This window comes from Salmo trutta, chromosome 1, assembly GCF_901001165.1.
Source record: "Salmo trutta chromosome 1, fSalTru1.1, whole genome shotgun sequence".
Lineage (NCBI taxonomy): Eukaryota > Metazoa > Chordata > Actinopteri > Salmoniformes > Salmonidae > Salmo > Salmo trutta.
In genome coordinates this window covers 16,126,984-16,148,234 of record NC_042957.1, presented here as the reverse complement: position 1 = coordinate 16,148,234, position 21,251 = coordinate 16,126,984, and the positions used below count along the sequence as shown (strand labels likewise).

The window sequence follows — 21,251 nt, the reverse complement described above, 5'->3', positions numbered from 1 at the left end:
GCAAAAGATTACTGCATTTTAGCCTTATCTGCACCCAGGCAAGCTTACACAATTGATTTAGTATGTTGTTTAACAATGACAAACACATTGTTAATTAAAACATTATTTGTATACCTGTCTTTATTTCTTTGGAAAGTCACCTGATAATTCCTTATATTTATAAACTACAGAAAAAGTTGTCTGTCTGTACAAGTTCTAGAACATTTTACACCGTCTTCTCATAAAACCCTCAGCAGCTAATTACATATCTACAGGGCTAAATCTGATCTTTTTTTCCCACTAAATGGTCTTTTGACCAATCACATCAGATCTTTTCTGATTGGTCAAAAGACCAATTAGTGAAAAAAAAGATCAGAATTGGGCTGCCTGTCTTAACGCAGCCACAGTGAAGGATGCAGAGAGTACATGTAGAATTCTGCCACAAATGCCTTTCCTGAAGTGTGAACAGAGATTTGCACAACAGCCTTGACTACAGCAAAGCCACCACATCCTCTGCGTACGTGTGGCTTGTCGTTGTCATGGTGACCAGGTCATGGGGTTGAGAGAGAACGACCACGGACTCTGCCGAGCCTAAAACAAAGGGAAGAAGAGATGAGTTAGAAGAGACAGAAGGCACAGGGGGGTAATTAAATAACATGGCCATAGTTAGGCTATATATCCCCCTGTGGTTTTGGACGATGCCCTTGGTTTGAGTCCTGAAAAATCGAACACCATCGCTAACTGTTAAAGGGATAGTGCGAGATTCTGGCAAATAAACCGTTTTCTACTTACCCAGAGTCAGATGAACTCATGGATACAATTTGTATGTCTCTGCATCCAGTATGAAGGAAGTTCAGTTCTACACAGCTAGTGGTAGACTTACAGTCATCGCGCTAATGCTAGTTATTATTAGCTCGCAAGCTAACTTCCATCATACTAGACAACATAAAAATGGTATCGACAAGTTCATCTAAATCCACGTAAGTGGAAAAAACACATTGATTTCCAGAATCTGGCACTATCCCTTTTAAAAAAATGTATTTCAGTTACAGTAAACAATGCTTGAAATACACTACATTGCACATGTGGTTTTATACATTCGATATACCATGGGATCATGCTTTTTGAACGAGGTAGGAATGTATACACCCATTCGAAAATAATGAGGATAGATCGGGGGCAATCAGTTCACATATGGTGTCCAGGGCACAGCTGGGGGCAGAAGGTGGTCTATAACAAGTGGCAACGGTGAGAGACTTGTTTCTGGAAAGGTGGATTTTTAAAAGTAGAAGCTCGAATTGTTTAGGTACAGACCTGGATAGTAAGACAGAACTCTGCAGGCTAACTCCGCCCCCTTTGGCAGTTCTATCTTGGCGGAAAATGTTATAGTTAGGGATGGAAATTTCAGGGGTTTTGGTGGTCTTCCTAAGCCAGGATTCAGACACGGCTAAGATATCCGGGTTGGCAGAGTGTGCTAAAGCAGTGAATAAAACAAACTTAGGGAGGAGGCTTCTAATATTAACATGCATGAAACCAAGGCTTTTATGGTTACAGAAGTCAACAAATGAGAGCACCTGGGGAATAGGAGTGGAGCTAGGCACTGCAGGTCCTGGATTAACCTCCACATCACCAGAGGAGGAGTAGGATAAGGGTATGGCTAAAGGCTATAAGAACTGGTCGTCTAGCACGTTCAAAACAGAGTAAAAGGAGCAGGTTTCTGGGCACGATAGAATAGATTCAAGGCATGATGTACAGACAAAGGTATGGTAGGATGTGAGTACATTGGAGGTACACCTAGGCATTGAGTGATGAGATGTCTCTAGAAACATTTAAACCAGGTGATGTCATCGCATATGTGGGAGGTAGATTTAAAATGGTTGGTTAAGGCATATTGAGCAGGGCTAGAGGCTCTACAATGAAATAAAACAATAATCACTAACCAGAACAGTAATGGACAAGACATATTGACATTAGGGAGAGGCATGCGTAGCCAAGTGATCAAAGGGGTTCAGTGAATGGTTGGGCTGGATGGAGACATGGCAATTCAGACAACTAGCAGTCCGGGGCTAGCAAGATAGCAGAAGGGCCTTAAAGGGACGTTGTGATGGAGGAAAGTCTGTTTTAGCTTCCTCGTGCGGTTCCGTCGATAGACCAGTCATGATCGATTAGTAGGGTTCCGTGTAGCAGAGGGGTCCAGTCCAATTGGCAAATGGATCTATTCAGCTAACAGTCCAAAATGCTCTAGACAGCTAGCGGGCCGCGGCTAGCAGATGGGCATTCAGGGGATGTCGCGACGAAGAGGCCTGTTGGAAGAAAAAACCCTCGGCAGATTACGTCGGTAGTCCAGTCGTGATGGATAAGCAGGGCTTCGTATGGTAAAAGGGGCCCAGGCCGATTGGCAAAATAGGAATAGTGGCATGAGAAATTGGCCGATGGACCTATTAGCTAACAGTCCGATATGCTCTAGACAGCTAGCGGGCCGCGGCTAGCAGGCTAGCAGATGGGCATTCAGGGGACGTCTCGACGTAGGAGCCAGTTGAGTAACCCCCTTGAGCAGATCACGTCGGTAGTGCAGTCGTGAAGAATCGGCGGGGTTCCGTACCCCGTACCGGCAGAAAAAGGGGTCCAGGAGGGAGTGGCTGATGGACCTCTTCAGCTAGCTGGGAGATAGGCCTAGCTCCAGGCTAATTGGTGCTTGCTTCGGGACAGAGTTTAGTCCAGTGAGTGCGGTGTAGGATGTTGCTTTGGATCAAACCATGTTTGGCACAAATAGAAGAGGAGTGGACACGGTGCAGAATATCTTCCCATGTGTCATCAGTAAACTCAAACTTTATGTTCCCATAAAGTTTTAATAGCTGCGAATGAAGGATTGTGAAGAGAGTAAATTTGACCATAGCTATAAGAAATGCATCAAATTAAATTTTGTCACATGCGCCAAATACAACAGTAAAATGCTTACTTAGAAGCCCTAACCAACAAAGCAGTTAATAAAGAAAAATACCTAAAAAAAATAAGAAATAAAGTAACAAATGATTAAAAAGAGCAGCAGTAAAATAGCAATAGCGAGGCTATACACAGGGGGTACCGGTACAGAGTCAATGTGCGGGGCACCAGTTAGTCGAGGTAATTGAGGTGATATATACACATGTGGGTAGAGTTATTAAAGTAACTTATACATAGATAATAACAAGAGAGTAGCAGCAGCGTAAAAGAGGGAGGCAATGCAAGTAGTCTGGGTAGCAATTTGATTAGATGTTCAGTAGTCTTAGGGCTTTTCTAAGGTATGAAAAAGGTAGCCCCACTCCACTCTATCAAAAGCCTTCTCAGCATCTAGCGAGATTAGAATATCTGGGAGCTTTGAGATAAAAGGATTATACATAACATTAAAGAGTCATCTGATATTTGAGAAAGAATGTCTATTTTTTTTATAAAACCTGCCTGGTCAGAGGAAATAACAGATGGTAAGACCGACTCCAAATGCATAGCTAATAGTTTAGCCAAGAGCTTAACATCCACATTGAGCAGTGAGATTGGGCGATAGGACACGCAGGAGACAGCGTCTTTATTCCTTTTCAATATCATTGAAATGGAGGCCTGTTTTAAGGATAGAGGGAGAGAGACTGATTCAAAGGATTCAATAAACATTCATCAAGAGCGGGGCTAATTTATCCAGAAACTTCTTCTAAAATTATATTGGGTATCCATCTGGTCCAGGACATTTACCACCTTGAATTACACATGCCGCCTCTGAAATCTCTTCCATGGTGATAGGTTCCTCCAATTGAAGCTTGGAGACTGAATCAATTGTTGGGACAGTTAGAATATATTTTTTAAATGTATCAAGAGCAGAGGGGTCAGCAGACTGTTCCGAAGTATAAAGAGGCATAGAAGTCTTTATACTGGCTATTTATTAGCTGGGGATCTATTGTTGCACCTGTAAGTGTTTGAATTTGAGGAATTTGAGGAAGACTGGCAAAGTTGATGAGAAAGCTATTTAATTGCCTTGTCACCATACTCATAGTGAGTACGTCACGACTTAAGCAGCAGTTCCTCAATTTGATGACAAGGTATTGAATTCAGCTTGTAAAGAGAGTCAATCCCTGAACACATTTGTGGATGGTGAGGTAGCGTAAGTACTGTAACTGTAAAATACAAGTTGTCAGTTCAGAGAGTCTCTTTTTCCTATTTAAACTAGTGTATGAATTTATTTGACCTCTAATGTAGGCCTTAAAAGTCTCCCACAGAACAGATGCTGAAATGTCGGGGTGTTGTTATTAGCTATAAAAAACATCAATCTGAGCAGTCAGGAAGTTGACAAAAAACTTTCAGACAGCAAGCGCGTATTAAAACACCAAGGTACACAAGGCTCAGTCCCACCACCAACTGATAGCTCTAAAGTCAGAGGGGCGTGATCAGATATGACAATGGAATTGTATGAGCATGAGCGTACAGAGGAAAGAAGTCCGTTGTCCAAGAAGTACTCAATGCGGGTATAAGTGTGATGGACATGCCCTACTTGTTGGATTGAAAAAACGACAGCCGTCTAACGGAAAACTCTTCAAGAAAAGTTTGGATCACCTTAGCAGACTTAGGTGTGCTAATTTTGTTGGAGGAACGATCCAAAGTAGGATTAAGCCAGCAATTCAAATGGCCTCCCAAGATTAAAAGTGTCAGGGAAGACAGAAAGGCCTGAAAAAAAAAAGTGTGTCATCCCAATTTGGCAAGGATCAATAGAGTATTATAGATTCTGCCAGGGACAATAATATATCTGCCATTGGAATCTAAAATAACATTGGAAGAAACAAAGGGCACCGATTTCTCCCTCTGCAATAGTTGGGAAACAAAGTATGTTGGGCGGGGCCCCACCAGGCATATGTTGTGGCGGTGTTGACATCTTTCTAGGTCCTTGCATTTTTCTTTAAGCTCTTTAACATCAGATGAGAGTGAATTCACTGTGGCCTGAAGGGTGTTTAGGTCATCACTGTAAGACACAACAGAGCACTCTAGTTCAAGTATGGTAGTGCCCTGTGTAGTCACTGTTGCCTATCGTGCAGCTACAGACGATTTCAGTTCTAACTTAAATTAAGGACATTTCAAAGCGGATAGTTGAGGAGAGTGTCCATTTTCAGGTCAAGCTTATCATACAGTTGAAGTCGGAAGTTTACATGCACTTAGGTTGGAGTCATAAAACTCGTTTTTCAACCACTCCACAAATTTCTTGTTAACAAACAATAGTTTTGGCAAGTCGGTTAGGACATCTACTTTGTGCATGACACAGGTAATTTTTCCAACAATTGTTTACAGACAGATTATTTCACTTATAATTAATCGTATCACAATTCCAGTGGGACAGAAGTTTGTATACACTAAGCTGACTGTGCCTTTAAACAGTTGTCATGGCTTTAGAAGCTTCTGATAGGCTAATTGACATCATTTGAGTCAATTGGAGGTGTACCTGTGGATGTATATCAAGGCCTACCTTCAAACTTAGTGCCTCTTTGATTGACATCATGGGAAAATCAAAAGAAATCAGTCAAGACCTCAGAAAAAAAATTGTAGACCTCCACAAGTCTGGTTCATCCTTGGGAGCAATTTCCAAATGCCTGAAGGTACCACGTTCATCTGTACAAACAATAGTACGCAAGTATAAACATCACTGAACCACTCAGCCGTCACACCGTTCAGGAAGGAGACGCGTTCTCCTAGAGATGAACGTACTTTGGTGCGAAAAGTACAAATCAATCCCAGAACAACAGCAAAGGACCTTGTGAAGATGCTGGAGGAAACAGGTACAAAAGTATCTATATCCACAGTAAAACGAGTCCTATATCGACATAACCTGAAAGGCCGCTCAGCAAGGAAAAAGTCACTGCTCCAAAACCGCCATAAAAAAGCCAGACTACAGTTTGCAACTGCACATGGGGACAAAGATTGTACTTTTTGGAGAAATGTCCTCTGGTCTGATGAAACAAAAATAGAACTGTTTGGCCATAATGAACATCGTTATGTTTGGAGGAAAAAGGGGGAGGCTTGCAAGCCGAAGAACACCATCCCAACCGTGAAGCACGGGGGTGGCTGCATCATGTTGTGGGGGTGCTTTGCTGCAGGAGGGACTGGTGCACTTCACAAAATAGATGGCATCATAAGGGAGGAAAACTATGTGGAAATATTGAAGCAACATCTCAAGTCATCAGTCAGGAAGTTAAAGCTTGGTCGCAAATGGATCTTCCAAATGGATAATTACGCCAAGCATACTTCCAAAGTTGTGGCAAAATGGCTTAAGGACAACAAAGTCAAGGTATTGGAGTGGCCATCACAAAGCCCTGACCTCAATCCCATAAATGTATGGGCAGAACTGAAAAAGTGTGTGCGAGCAAGGAGGCCTACAAACCGACTCAGTTACACCAGCTCTGTCAGGAGGAATGGGCCAAAATTCACCCAACTTATTGTGGGAAGCTTGTGGAAGGCTACCTGAAATGTTTGACCCAAGTTAAACAATTTAAAGGCAATGCTACCAAATACTAATTGAGTGTATGTCAACTTCTAACTTACTGGGAATGTGATGAAAGAAGTAAAAGCTTAAATAAATCATTCTCTCTACTATTATTCTGACATTTCACATTCTTAAAATAAAGTGGTGATCCTAACTGACCTAAGACAGGAAGTTTTTACTAGGATTAAATGTCAGGAATTGTGAAAAACTGAGTTTAAATGTATTTGACTAAGGTGTACGTAAACTTCCAACTTCAACTGTGTATGTATCTTTTGAGCCAAGTCAAAGCTTCTGTGAACTAAGGGCAGCGTCCTGGCCATCGCTGTCCTCCTCCCGCCCTGGCAAGTCTCTTGGCGGGGTTGCTCGCCCAGGCAAGCCTGGGGCCTCCTTTAGGAGGGTCTCTTTTAGAGCGAGTGTCTCTTATCTGTCTAATCGAGGGATTTGTGGAACAGTGAAGAGTCAGATTATGTTGTTTCGGAAATGAAGCTAGGCAATAGAAGTCAAGTTGTAGACTAGACTGAGGTTTTAAATAACAGAAATATGACCGTTTAACTCAATTAGCAGCCGTGCTAGCTTGCAGATAAAATTTTAGTAACTGAATGCAGGCTTCTTATTTCAAGTCGCATTTACATCAACTATATCCTTTTTTAACTGTTACTGTTACGAAGAGAGATGAAAAACCATGCCTCGGATATTCTGCCGACCAAGGCAACTGAAACTGTGTCAGGAGCAGACAAATATGCCCGCCACTCCAATTGGAAATCGTTCAGGAAAATCCAAGGCTTTGCTGCGGTCTACTTTAGCAATCCTCCATTCAGCAATTCACTGCCATTATTACCGTTCGTAAGAGCAACGAGATATGAAACTGTCAACAATACTTAGTAAGTCGAAATGAAACAATTAAACTGTGCTCTAAATTAAATAAAGGTTGTCGCAAGTTGCAGGAGCATCGGGAATGTGTGTTACGTCATTCGTGTCCCCAGATATCCCCACACTATCCCTTTAAGAGTATTGGGATTGGACTGTATTAAGCATTCAACGGTAAAGTCTACACCAGTTGATTAGGCGCATTTGACAAATAAATGTGATTTATTGGGGTTTTGCATGACTGTGTGCGTGTCTACCTTGTTCTCGCAGCATGGCGTGGTGTAGGTTCATGGGCTCCACCCCCGTAGTCATGGTGACCATATTGTCGTCAGGTGACCCGTCAGCCTCCAGCAAACTGCTGTGTGTCAGAGCCTCGCCTGTCAATCACACAGAGGTGCCATACTGTTCATTACAGAGGTGTGTGTGTGTTATATCGAACATTCCAAATGGAAGACAATGAGCTGGTTATACATAGACACACACAGGTAAACTCCAAGGCTCCAGCTGAATTAGGTGTAGTGTGTTGGAATTGGAAGAAAAGCCTGTACACCCTGTAATGCTTGTAACCAGGGTTGGTGACCATTGGCGTAATTTGTGTGTGTCTGTGTTACCTGTTTCTCTGCCCTCGTTCCCCAGCACCTCCTCTCCGTGTCTCTTCCTCATGTGGACGTTCCTGCTGCCGCTCTGAGAGAACGTCTTTCCACAGACACCACACTGGTGGGGTTTCTCTCCTAGAACACAATCATACACAGGGACACTTATCACTGTCTCCAATGGCACCATATTCCCTATAAAGTGCACTACTTTTGAGCACAAGGCCATTGGGCTCTGATCCAAAAAAAAGAGTGCACTATATAGGGAATAGGGTACCATTTGAGACACACCCAGTGACACAAATTGAAGCTAAAGTTATCTAACTGACTGTTACCACAATTACATTTTTAAACTGAGCTCGTGTACAGTAGGAACTCGACTTCCACATATTCAGTTGTTGTTATACCGGTAGTTAACAAAGCAACTTAGCTGTTGTCATTTCACTACGTATAGAATGAAAAGCTGAAAGTGTGTTTAAATGCTAGTACAGGGGTGAGCAACCATTTTCCTGGAGTGTCACAGGCACCACACCTGACCAACTGAGCTAATTGATCAGTTCAGTGATTGCCTAAATTCAAAACACCTGGTCTTCCAGGTCTGTTAAATCAAAAACATGAAGTGCCTGCGGCCCTCCAGGACCAAGGTTGCCTCTCCCTGTCCTAGTAGGTCAATTCAGATTTCATGAACCTATCTGTGGGTGTGGTGTTCTCACCTGAGTGTACGAGCATGTGTTTGCGTAGACTGGAGTACTCTGCAAAGGAACGACCACAGCCATCTGCTTCACACAAGAAAGGCTTCTCACCTATAGACACCACACACACCAATTAAAGATCACACGCTAGAAGGTACATATTAAAGGCTTCTCAAATGTAGACAACACACATTAATGATACACTTTCTCACAGAGCAAGCATTATACCACTCTCCCACACTAAGCACATATCTTCCCACAGCACTGAAAACACCTGAAACATATGAAAGACATTCACTTCTATGCTGTACTACAGGATACAGAGCAGACTAAAACAGATGTCCCTCCGGTGTATGAGCTCTACTGCTGTGTACCTCTAAGTGTGTGTCACTGTCCCCACCTGTGTGTGTGCGTTTGTGGTTCTTGAGGTTTCCTGCGGTGGTGAACTTCTTGCCACAGTTCTTCTCCTTGCAGATAAAAGGCTTGTCTCCATTGTGAGTTCTCATGTGGACCTGAAGACGCTGCAGCACGTAGAAACTTTTCCCACAGCCCTCCGCCCCACACCGGAATATACGGTCGTTCCTGACACACACACACACACACACACACACACATTAACATTTGAGGTGATATTTGAGTGTGTGTGTGTGTGTGTGTGTGTGTGTACCTGTGTGTTTTGAGGTGGTATTTGAGGTGAGCAGGCCAGGTGAAGGTTCTATAGCAGCCCTCAAAAGAGCAGCGGAGGTTCTGTTTAGACGAAAGCGTACGATTGGTCCTCGCCGGCTGCTCTCTCTTCACACCCTCCAATGGGAAGCTGGGTAGGTGGTCACCTAGGCAACAGAAGCAGAGAGGGGATGTGATATCATAAACAGAAGTCTTCCTGTTATATAGTCAGTATCAGCTAAATGTCACACCTGCTCTTCAGTCAGTGATCCGTTGATGGCATTAAACTACCATTAAAGTCAATTTACCCACCCCCATTAAAGTCAGTGACATTACTGTTGCTGCCATTCCCAGCCCTGGCGTCCTGGCTAGCCTTGGCATCTTTAGCCAGCTGTGCCCGCGTTGCTGCGATGAGGCTGTCGTGTGCCAACTCCTGTACCCGCAGGTACCAGGGGGCAGTGCCATCCACACAACAGTCCCCGGACGAGATCACCTCCTCTTCCTCCTCTTCTGTCCCGTCTGCTGAAAAGATTAGTGGCTCAGAGGAGGCTGCTAGGCCTGGAGAGAGAGGGAGAAAGGGGGGAGAGGGATGGAGAGGACGAGGGGGAGAGAGAGAAAAGGAGAGGTGAAGGGAGAGGGAGACAAGGAGGGAGAGTTTGTCAGGGCATGATGAAGTGTCCTTGTCACATGTTCTCTCAGCCCTAAAATGTAAAGAAAACAAGGTCATAAGACAATAATTGTGATAATTTGCCCAGCAGAGACAGAGTCTTCCACAGACAGAGTGTGCAGAGGAGATGTATTTGCAAAGCTGCTTTGTCATACCACAGTACAGATAACGGTTAAATAAAGAATTCATTTCAATACATATATTCACATTACAGCACAACAATCAGGCATGCCCTGAAGGAAGGGGGGCTGTCTGTGTAGAAATAGAATTGATAGAACTGTTAAGTGTTACATAACATTGCCTTCAGAAAGTATTCGCACTCAACATTTTCCACATTTTGTTGCATTACAGCCTGAATTTAAAATGAATGAAATTGAGATTTTTGGTCACAATACCCCATAATGTCAAAGTGGAATTATTCTTTACAAATTAATTGAGAAAAGAAACCTGCACACTGCTCTTGCTAGTATCACTGCTCTTTATTAAGCTTTATGTATCGGCCTCAAGGCTTTCGCCAGAGCTTTAAAAAAAATAAAGGCCTTGAGGCCGACACAAAGCTTATTAAAGAGCAGTGACACTAGCAAGAGCAGTGTGCAGGTTTCTTTTTCGCTCTCATGTTATTACACTGTTACCATGCACGTGCAACAAAGACAGCTCAGATGTGTAAGTGCCTTTTGAATTTGTCAAATTAATTAAAAATGAAAAGCTGAAATGTCATGAGTCAATAAGTATTCAATCCCTTTGCTATGACAAGCCTAAATAAGTTAAGGAGTAAAAATGTGCTTAACAAGTCACGTAATAAGTTGCATGGACTCAATCTCTGTGTGCAATAATAGTGTTTAACATGATTTTTAATGACTACCTCCTCTTCGTACCCCACACAGTCAAGCAGTGAATTTATAACACAGATTCAACCAAAGACCAGGGAGGTTTTCCAGTGTCTCGCAAAGGCTACCTATTGATAGATGGTAAAAAATTTAATAAAGCAGACACGGAATATCCCTTTGAGCATGGTGAAGTTATTAATTACACTTTGGATGGTGTATCAATACACCCAGTCACTACAAAGATACAGGCATCCTTCCCAACTCAGTTGTCGAAGAGGAAGGAAACCACTCAGGGATTTCACCATGAGGCCAATACTGACTTTATAACAGTTACAGAGTTTAATGGCTGTGATAGGAGGAAACTGAGGATGGATCAACATTGTAGTTACTCCACAATACTTACCTAATTGACAGAGTGAAAAGAAGGAAGCCTGTACAGAATATAAACATGCATCCTGTTTGCAACGAGGCACTAAAGTAATACTGTAAAAAATGTGGCAAAGCAATTCACTTTTTGTCTTGAATACAAAGTGTTATGTTGGGGGAAAATCCAATAAAACACATTACTCAGTACCACTCTCCACATTTTCAAACAGTGGTGGCTGCATCATGTTATGGGTATGCTTGTAATCATTAAGGACTGGGGAGCTAAATGGAGCTGAATGGAGCTAAGCACAGGCAAAATCCTAGAGAAAAACTGGTTCAGTCTGCTTTCCATCAGACACTGGGAGATTAATTCACCTTTCAGCAGAACAATAACTTAAAACACAAAACCAAATCTACACTGGAGTTTCTTACCAAGAAGACAGTGAATGTTCCTGAGGGTCCGAGTTAGACTTTTGACTAAAATTTGCTTGAAAATGTGGCAAGATCTGAAAATGGTTGTCTAGCAATAGTCAACAGAGCTTGAATATTTTTTTAAATAATATTGGGCAAATATTGCACAATCCAGATGTGTAAAGCTCTTAGAGACTTAGCCAGAACGACACAGCTGTAATCACTGCCAAAGATGTGTCTACAAAGTATTGAGGGGTGTGAATAGTTATGTAAATGAGATAGCTTTCACCTGGATACACCTGGTGAGTCTATGATCCCCTATTGATGTCACTTGTTAAATCCACTTCAATCAGTGTACTTTTTAACTCTGCATTGTTGGGAATGGGCTCGTAAGTAAGCATTTCACTGTAAAGTCTACACCGTTTGTATTCGGCAAATGGGACCAATAAATTTGTATTTAATATGGTTGCTTGGGCCCTGCGTCTCCGTACCTTTGGCGAGGTTGAGGAGGACGTAGGAGGTGCTCTCTGACCGCTGCAGGTCATGGAGGACAGGAGATGGGCTGAGGGGGGTGTGAGGGCTGCGGGGATGGGGGTTGGGGTGCACCTCCATGGTGCTCTGCTCTGCTCCCCCAAACTCTGACAGGGACAGAGATCTCGCTGACACATGGCTGAGACCACCTTCTGGGGAAGCAATCAAAGATTACATTAGTGGAGTGATTAGTTGGCTAGAGAACCAATGAGAGAGTAGGTTCTTAGAGAGATTTAGTCCAAGTAGCAATATATAATCTGAAAAACACAAGGCTATTGTATGGCAGATTGTCTATGATGATTTCCAGTCATTGTGATGATTGCTGTCTGTTTGACCTGTCAGGGCCAGCTGTGTGCACAGGGAGCTATCTGCAGGGGCCTGCAGGGGAAGGCAGGTGTGTTTGGGATCAGAGTCCTCCAGACCCTGCCCCAGAGGGATGGAAGCGTTCTGGACAAACTGAACCAGCAGCTGCAGAAGCCGAGGAGAGAGGGAGAGGAAGCAAGATAATTCATCAAACAGTTCTGTAGATAAGGGTGGATCTGTACGTGCAAATGGAAAACCACAAATACATACTACCACGTATTAGTGTTGGCAGGTGAACAATGTGGAGCGCTTACCTCGGGTTTGGAGTCAAGCTCATCTGAAAGCATGGATTACGCCTTGAGAGATCTGTAGGGATAAATCACACTTTCCATTACTGAGCAAAATTAGCTGTTAACTGAGATGTCCTATTAGAGTGGTGGTGAGAATAATCATCACCATCCAGTGCTTCCCATTCATTAAGTCATAGTCAACCTAAATAGACTAGCTAACTATATGACTTGTTGAAACTAGCAACCAACATTTCAACAAAACAATAAGTGCATGCTAGATACGAAGTTTATTCATTAACAACTGAGCTGTTAATCCGTTAGCTCAGTGTTAATCACGCAACAAGTTTTGCATAGTTGGAGGTATCTCTGTAAATTACCGAGTTAGCTGGCTAACTAGTACAGCCTCTAGCTTATGTTTAACTAATGCAGCATCAATAAAGACGGCCGCCTAGCTAGCAAGACAACACCACCACTGTTCTCTCCAAAAAGGGTGGGTATAATGTGTTACGTTCCAACAGGAATCTGTTACAAAAACGTCGTAAATAACAAGGTTGCCAACAAACAACGCATACAAAGTTGTATAGCGGCATAATAAGAGACCAGGTAACGGTAGGGAGTGGGCTATTTAATTACGTTTTTCACTAACCACGTTTATTCCGAAAAATGTCTGTCCTCACTCTGGTAGCCTATGGACAAACATTAAGAATAAGCTGTGGTGAGTTGATGCCTATTCGGCAGCTAGTTAGCTAGGTGAATTGATCATGCTACTTTGTATGCGTTGTTTGTTGGCAACCTTGTACTTTACAAAGTTTTGGGAACATATTCCTGTTGGAACGTTCCACAAAGTATACCCACCCCTACAAAAATGAACAACTGTCACCAGCTACAATAGAGTACCTTTGTGTTACTGGCCAACATTCATTCCCATCTCAGCTAAAAAGGTCGATTGAAAACGATGGCTAGTTTAGATAGCCGGCGAGTTTGTTGTTAGCGTTTGATTTGTTGCCGTTAATAGCATGTTAGCTTCTTATGCCAAAACAAAGCTTCTCGACAGTCAGTATATGTCACACATATTCACTTTAACCAAAACACTAAGATAAATTACTTACGAAATATTAATTTATACGCTTTACCTTGTTTTCTTATTTGTACATAGAAATGTAGTAGACCCCAGTTCTACGGGAATTCTTGAGGGACAAAACGCGTACTTCCGGGTTTCGTTGCTAAAATATAAACGCAAAAGGCTTTTGATTACTGACATCTGCTGGTTCTTGTGTGGTAACATCAGCTGTTATAAATACTGTAGCTACTATACTCTCCCTTCGTCAGTAGGGGTCAGTATAATTCTCAATTTCCAGAGAAAATTACGTGCTAAATGTTCGTCTGCTTTCTATTTTACTGTTTGTGATGCTCTAGTTTTTGCATCGCAGTAGTAGCCACCGAGAATGACATTATTTCTAACAAATACAACCAAATTAATAAAAAGGATTAGGTTTCGATGTCTTGCTACGGCTGCACTGCAGCGGCTACTCACAGGCGCTATCCCACTACTGGATGGCACGGGGGCTTTGACTTGCTCCGTTTCCGACCTGGGCCGGTGCACCCCTCCTTAGACGACCTGGTGGTCCCGGGCTCCCCCAGGAACACCATATCGGTACCGAACTTAGTGTGGACACCCGCTCGACATAGCAAGCTACAGCCCAGAACTCCTCAGCTCACTCGATCCTCCAACCTCAACCTCCCAGTGACTTGGATTACAGGCACGCGCCACCGCGCCCGGCGAGACACTCAGCTGCAGGTAAAGGTGATAAAGGGTATGTGGCGTCATTTCGAATGAAGCTTAGGTTACAGTCCTTATTTGATCGGAATGTAACAACAACCTCAGCAGGGCCCTCTTCCCCATCACTGAATTGTTACAGATTGGTTGTCTCTTGGTCTGGATCATATTCTGTGTTGTCTTCAACTTCTGACACTTCCTCCTCTAATGCATCTTCACTGTCAGTTTCGTGCCCTCTCTCCTCCTCACCAGTGTCATAATCAAAGATATGATTAAGAGCCTCACATACGTTTGGTCATTGTGCTGCCACAGAATGAATTGTGAGCAAGGCCTCAAAAAAGCTTTATATACCAGAGCTGCGAGGAAAGTTCTATATATTATTTGCGATTGTTTGTGAGAATGCCATTAATTATCATACATTACAGTGCATTCGGGAAGTATTCCGACCCCTTGACTTTTTCCACATTTTGTTACATTACAGCTTTATTCTAAAATGTATTTCATTAATTGTTTTCCTCATCAATCTACACACAATACCCTATACTGCTGTGTGCATTGCTGGCTTACCACAAAGTAGTATAGCTTTCTTATGTAAATGTGGACTCTTACCTCTTGTCAACATGCTTGCCTACATTCCTGCTTTGAAGTGAGAGGAAGAACATTCACATCCCATCTCTGGATTATTAGTATGTTTTTCTTTTACTGTCAGTTGTCTGTTCACTTGGGATCTCATCCATTTTCTCTACTCAATTAGCTATATTGACTCAGATATTATCATGATTCATCACCAGACAGAGATCATGTTCCTTGAAATAAAGTTTATTAAGCAAGCAATGCATCTTAAAAAAAGTACAAAAATGTTAACTTCAGCAACACAAACACAGATAATGCATTTACTGATCATCGTTCACCTAAAGGATGCTCTGATTTGCTTAGCTGCAAAGAGTGTTTTCAAGGTCCATCCTTTTAGAAAATGTACAGTACCAGTCAAAGGTTTGGACACACCTACTCATTCAAGGTTTTTCTTTATCTTAACTATTTTCTACATTGTAGAATTATAGTGAAGACATCAAAACTATGAAAGAACACATATGGAATCATGTAGTAACCAAAAAAGTGTTAAACAAATCAAAATATATTTTAGATTTTTCAAAGTAGCCACCCTTTGCCTTGATGACAGCTTTGCACTCTTGGCATTCTCTCAACCAGCTTCATGAAGAATGCTTTTCCAAAAGTCTTGAAGGAGTTCCCACATATGCTGAGCACTTGTTGGCTGCTTTTCCTTCACTGCGGTTCAACTCATCCCAAACCATCTCAACTGGGTTGAGGTTGGGTGATTGTGGAGGCCAGGTCATCTGATGCAGCACTCCATAACTCTCCTTCTTGGTCAAATAGCCCTTACACAGCCTGGAGGTGTGTTGGGTCATTGTCTTGTTGAAAATCAAATGATAGTCCCACTAAGCTCAAACCAGATGGGATGGCGTATCGCTGCAACATTCTGTGGTAGCCATGCTAGTTGAGTGTGCCTTGAATTCTAAATAAATCAAGTGTCACCAGCAAAGCACCCCACACCTCCTCCTCCATGCTTCACAGTGGGAATCACACATGCAGAAATAATCTGTTCACCTACTCTGGGTCTCACAAAGGCACGGCGGTAGGAAACAAACATCTCAAATTTGGACTCATCCGACCAAAGGACAGATTTCCACTGATCTAATATCCATTGTTTGTGTTTCTTGGCCCAAGCAAGTCTCTTATTATTATTGGTGTCCTTTAGTAGTGATTTCTTTGCAGCAATTCGACCATGAAGGCCTGAGTCACGCAGTCTCCTCTGAACAGTTGATGTTGAGATGTGTCTGTTACTTGAACTCTGTGAAGCATTTATTTAGGCTGCAATTTCTGAGATTGGTAACTCTAATGAACTCTCTTTGCTTACCATAATATGGACTTGGTCTTTTACCAAATATCTTCTGTATACCACCCATACCGTGTCACAAAACGAACTGATTGGCTCAAACGCATTAAGAAGGAAAGAAATTCCACAAATGAACTTTTAACAAGGCACACCTGTTAATTGAAATGCATTCCAGGTGACTACCTCATGAAGCTGGTTGAGAGAATGCCAAGACTGTGCAAAGCAGTTATCAAGGCAAAGTGTGGCTACTTTAACAAATCTCAAATATTTTTGTTGTTTAACACTTTTTTGGTTACTACATGATTGAATATATTAACCCATATTCAATCATGTAGTAACTATTATTCTACAATGTAGAAAATAGTAAAATAAAGAAAAACCCTTGAATGAGTAGGTGTGTCCAAACTTTTGACTGGTACTGTATAATTTAAAGAAGAATAGTAATCGAAAAACATTGGTACATAATTATCTGTTAGGGCTATGGACCATATGTCATCAATCACGAGCTATTACCAATGTGCTACTGAAACATTGAGAAATACAATCACAATTAATTGATGTCTTTGCGATGAGGCAGGGTAAAATGATACAAAAAAGCTGCCAACATTTAAATACAAGACTCCCAATTTGAGTCAAGTTTCAAAATATGTATCCAATCAACAATAGCAAACATTTACACTTTTCACCTATTCAAACTGTGGTAAGAAGCAAATACATGCCTTATTCAGTTCTTAAAGATGATAAATTCAGGAAGCTCACATTTGAAAATGGCTGACCTGAGGCCTATTACTAGTATTTACACAAGATAACATCTAGCAAATGAGCAAATGATATCACATTCGTTGTTTTTGTAACAACTCTGAGGCACACAAACCATTAAAGATGCTTTGCAGGACAAAATGTCAAGATGTGGCACTAAGGTATGTCTGAGAGTCTGTCTTCGTATAGAGAACTAATTTGTTTTTGTCCTTGACACCACATAATCAATCGTCTAAATAAGGCCATGAATGACCAAACATTGGAGAGAGATACTGTATGTTGGTGTATCTATTACAAAACACAAAGAATAACAGATAAAAAATAACTTAACCTTATAAGTAGTGCCAACTTAGTCTTACTTGGGAGTAACTTCCCACATCATTTTTTTATTTCAAGGCATTCCTTTTATTAAGAGAAGTATATGTTATAAGCGCTTGGTTCAGCACAGTAAACACGCTTTTATTTATATTTAAATGAACATCGACTAAAAGGACAATGATTAAAACTTTCAATAAAAAACATCCCTTTAGCAAAAAAAGAAGCTATGCAGGTTTGATGTTCTCAAATGAATCTTCATTTCTGCCTTGGAGAAAAGAAGCAACGCTCCATAGAAATTCCTTTGGAACTACCTTCTAATTATTTGAGTGCAAATACAATAAAATGTTTTAAATAAAATTCTGCTTTTGGATAAGGCCTTGACAATTCTCTTACAAAAAATGTTATGACAAAAAGATTTCAGCCCATCTTCCATTTGGGGGACTTTCATTAGTCTTTGTTGTATAAAAAAATGCTTTGATGAACAGTATCCTCACTAGAATCCTAAAGGAGTCTTTATGTAAATCACTGTCTTTAGTCCATGAATTCATGAGGGAAAAAAGAATTCTGTGCTGCTTGCTTTCCATTCTCCTTAGATGTGCTCCAGTGGAAACCTACTGTATAAGTGGCTACACACTGGGCACAGACGTCAATTCAACATCTATTCCACATTGGTTCCACGTAATTTCACTGAAACAACGTTGATTCAACCAGTGTGTGCCCAGTGGGTATTGTAAAACGTATCAATAAACAGATTTGTTTGAGCCTAAATGAACACCATATATTTTAATAAAAAATGTGTGTTTTTGTTGGGTTTAATTCAGGTACCCACTCAGTACTCTTACTAACTATACCATGCAAGCCTTCTTCAATATTGGCCTATTTTACTCATCACGATGACGGCTACAAGTGTCAAGTGGTGGGCACTTTCAGCTTCCAGTAAAAAAGTCCCTTAGGGCTTATCTCAGAGATACTCAGAGCACAACAAGACTTCTTCTAAGAAGCAGGAAGGCGGTTTGACAGGATGAAGGCGAGCCAGGCTGGGTACAACAGAAAAGAGAGAATGCAACATCCACCATCCTATTCCCCATACACTATACATAGGATCAAAGTAGTGCACTATATAGAGTCAAGGTAGTGCACTATATAGGGAATAGAGCAATTTCATATCATACAGAAGCCTCCCATCCACCCTGGCCTGGTTTGGGGGGTAAGGCAGGCAGGCTACAGTGTTTACCAGGAGTATGCCTGGCCTGGTTTAGGGTAAAGCAGGCAGGCTAGTGTGTAGAGGGAGTTTGCCTGGCCTTGTTTAGGGTAGCTGAACCAGGCAGCAGTGCAGGGAGACTAGGTCAGAGTAACTGTCTGTTTGCGTGATCATTGTGGGCACATTACTGCCGGTCCAGCTTCCTCAGTCAGCCCAAGTCCCAGCCTCCCCCACCTCAACTCAGTCTCTCCCCAATCTAACAGATGAAACCCTGCTTTTACTTAGTCCAGGTCTAATCTATATCTGCCTTTAAGATGCTCTGCTGCCCACTGCCCCTCCCTTTCTCTACGGTCTCTTTCTCTTCTTCCTGGAGGCTGGTTTGCAGCTTGCTCCAGATGCTGGTGTCTCCGGTCTGCAGGGCCTGCAGGAAGAGGTTGGTGTGCTCCTTGAGCCGGTCCAGGTCTCCCTGGGTCCTGCGGTTCTGACGGAGCAGGTCCTTGGTTCTTAGGGTGATGTCCAGCAGGCCAGACTTGGACAGGATGTTGTACGTGTTGCAGAAGCGCTTACGCTTGATGTCGTGGTCATCGCCATCGCCGTTGTCGGTTGTGCCGGCATGTTTTGGGAGGGAGAGAGGCTGGGACTTGAGTTTTTCAGGGTGCTCAAAGTTGAGGGTGTGAGAAGAGGTTACGGTCAAGGACGTGGCGAGGTTGTACTCTGATCTACTGACGGCGGGGGAGGGTCTAGCAGGGCTGCTACAGGCACTGGAGTCTGTGAGGGAGAGGGTGAGGGCGAGCCTGCGCTGGGGAGAGGGGGACAGAGAACTAGTTGGAGGAGGGAGACTGAGGGTGCTGGAACCAGAAGAACTAGAGCTAGAACTACCAGACTGCTGCTTCTGCTGTTTGTCTCTGTGGTTGTGATGGCGCTCCCGGTGGCTGGAGGACAAACCGCCTCTCTCTGACCCCGGGGAGGAAGAACAAGAGCTTCCTCTCCCAGAGGAACTCGAGCTGTCCCCAGGGTGAGGGGCAATCTTGGGGTAGGATCTGAGGATGGGAAGAAACTTTTTTGGGCGCCGGTGTTTAGAGGAGGCCTCCTTGGGGTTGGAGGTGGTGCAGTGGGAGACCACAGGTTGTAAGAAGACCACCTGAGGCTGCTGGATGATCATGGGGGGCATGTTAGAGTAGGACCCCCCCACGACAGCTAGCTGTGAGGACTGTGCCCCCAACACTGATCCAGGGCGCTGAACCTCTCTCTTGGACACCGAGTGCGATGAGCCCTCAGAATCTGTCGGGTCTATGGTGCTGGCATCTGTAGGGGGAAGGAGGAGAAGATTGATTCAGTGTTTTCGGGACCAGAAAATAAAGACAACTTCAATGATATGGTGGGGGAAGACAGTTGGGAATCAATAAATGGAATTGTAGTTGTATGAAGATGATAAGGGTGGGAGTGAAGACATCAGAGTGAAAGAACCATGTGAAGGACAAACCTGAGAAGCCAGAGTCTCTCTCTGAGTCTGTTCTGGAGCTTCCAGACTTCATGGTTCGTAGTTTGCCCATGTTCCTAGAGTGCCCTTCTGCTTTCCTTTTGGTACTACTCATCTTGTCTCTGTTTCTTTTCAAAGGTCTTGTCACTCATCCAAACTACTACACCCACATCAGTGTAGTTAGTAGATGGATAGGAAACCTGGGATGCCCCTAAATAAATGTCAGCATTATGATATGGTTACTACATGCCTATTACTACTCCTTCGTTCTGTTCTAGGACGTGCAATACTTTTGGACATCTAGCCGGTAGTAGCCAACATGCTAGCAAAAATTAACCAGTCTTGCAGCCAATCATAGCATGACGTTCCCACCCATATAGGACACTGAAAACGTCAGACCTGCGTTGGGTAGACTACTCTTTCTACTCTTATTCTGCTAGAATCTAGCTGTTTCTGTGTCCTTGCTGCTAGGATCATATTTCATATATTGTTATTGTCCTTGCTGCTAGGATCATATTTCAGTAGCTAGCTGCAGTTTTAGCATAACAGCTAGCTAGTTAACGTTACTCCAATTTCTAGCTATTGAAATTAGCTAGCTAGCTAACGTTACTTGGTTATTACGGAATACTACACCACCTAGTAAGTCTGGAAATAACGTAGCAAGCTACAGTTTTCTCAAACGTATTAGCTAGAAACGATTACATTACAGAACAATGCATAGACCTGATTGAAACAATACAAATGTACTTCGTGCCCTTGCCCAACCGACCCTACCTTGTGATCGAACGTTCCCAGTCTCCGTGGCCACAGTCTGTCTGTCTGGTGTGACTGTGTAGTGTCCGCAAGTAGAAATATAAACGGTGCTGTACACGGGACTAGATTTATGGTACACCCCTGTCTGCTAGCGCACATGCAGGGAGGAATGCCACAAGAACCCGCTGTTACAATGTCTTGCTCGAGACCTTGCAATTTTCAGAATGACCAACAATGTTCTCCCCGCGGTGAAAAGCAGGAGCGGTCACAAGATAGTCTTCTAAAACCGATGTTTTATACCTCACAAATCCATATTTGGAAGTCTGTGGGCGTCTTGTCGTGTTCCAAGCGTGGAGAGTTGTGGAT

The 21,251-nt window shown here is 42.8% G+C and overlaps 2 protein-coding genes across 6 annotated transcripts; both read right to left on the bottom strand.

Annotated features, from left to right (window-relative positions):
* Positions 1 to 90: 90 nt before the first annotated feature.
* LOC115170857 (zinc finger protein 410) lies at positions 91 to 13,905 on the bottom strand. Of its 5 annotated transcripts, none has more exons than XM_029727229.1 (11): positions 13,816 to 13,905; positions 12,707 to 12,758; positions 12,425 to 12,557; positions 12,050 to 12,241; positions 9,600 to 9,845; positions 9,292 to 9,454; positions 9,025 to 9,206; positions 8,646 to 8,735; positions 7,951 to 8,070; positions 7,597 to 7,716; positions 91 to 570 (listed from the first exon to the last, which is right to left on the bottom strand). In XM_029727229.1, exons 2-11 carry the CDS (start codon positions 12,737 to 12,739, stop codon positions 470 to 472), a joined length of 1,380 nt encoding a protein of 459 aa, XP_029583089.1. In that variant the 5' UTR covers positions 12,740 to 12,758; positions 13,816 to 13,905; the 3' UTR covers positions 91 to 469. The 5 variants fall into 5 exon arrangements, with proteins under 5 accessions (XP_029583089.1, XP_029583411.1, XP_029583332.1 ...); XM_029727551.1 differs by having other exon boundaries at positions 9,624 to 9,845; XM_029727472.1 differs by having other exon boundaries at positions 12,050 to 12,238.
* A 3,063-nt stretch (positions 13,906 to 16,968) lies between these two features.
* LOC115170782 (CLOCK-interacting pacemaker) lies at positions 16,969 to 21,251 on the bottom strand. Its single transcript, XM_029727111.1, has 3 exons — positions 20,907 to 21,251; positions 20,136 to 20,343; positions 16,969 to 19,957 (listed from the first exon to the last, which is right to left on the bottom strand). Exons 2-3 carry the CDS (start codon positions 20,245 to 20,247, stop codon positions 18,945 to 18,947), a joined length of 1,125 nt encoding a protein of 374 aa, XP_029582971.1. The 5' UTR covers positions 20,248 to 20,343; positions 20,907 to 21,251; the 3' UTR covers positions 16,969 to 18,944.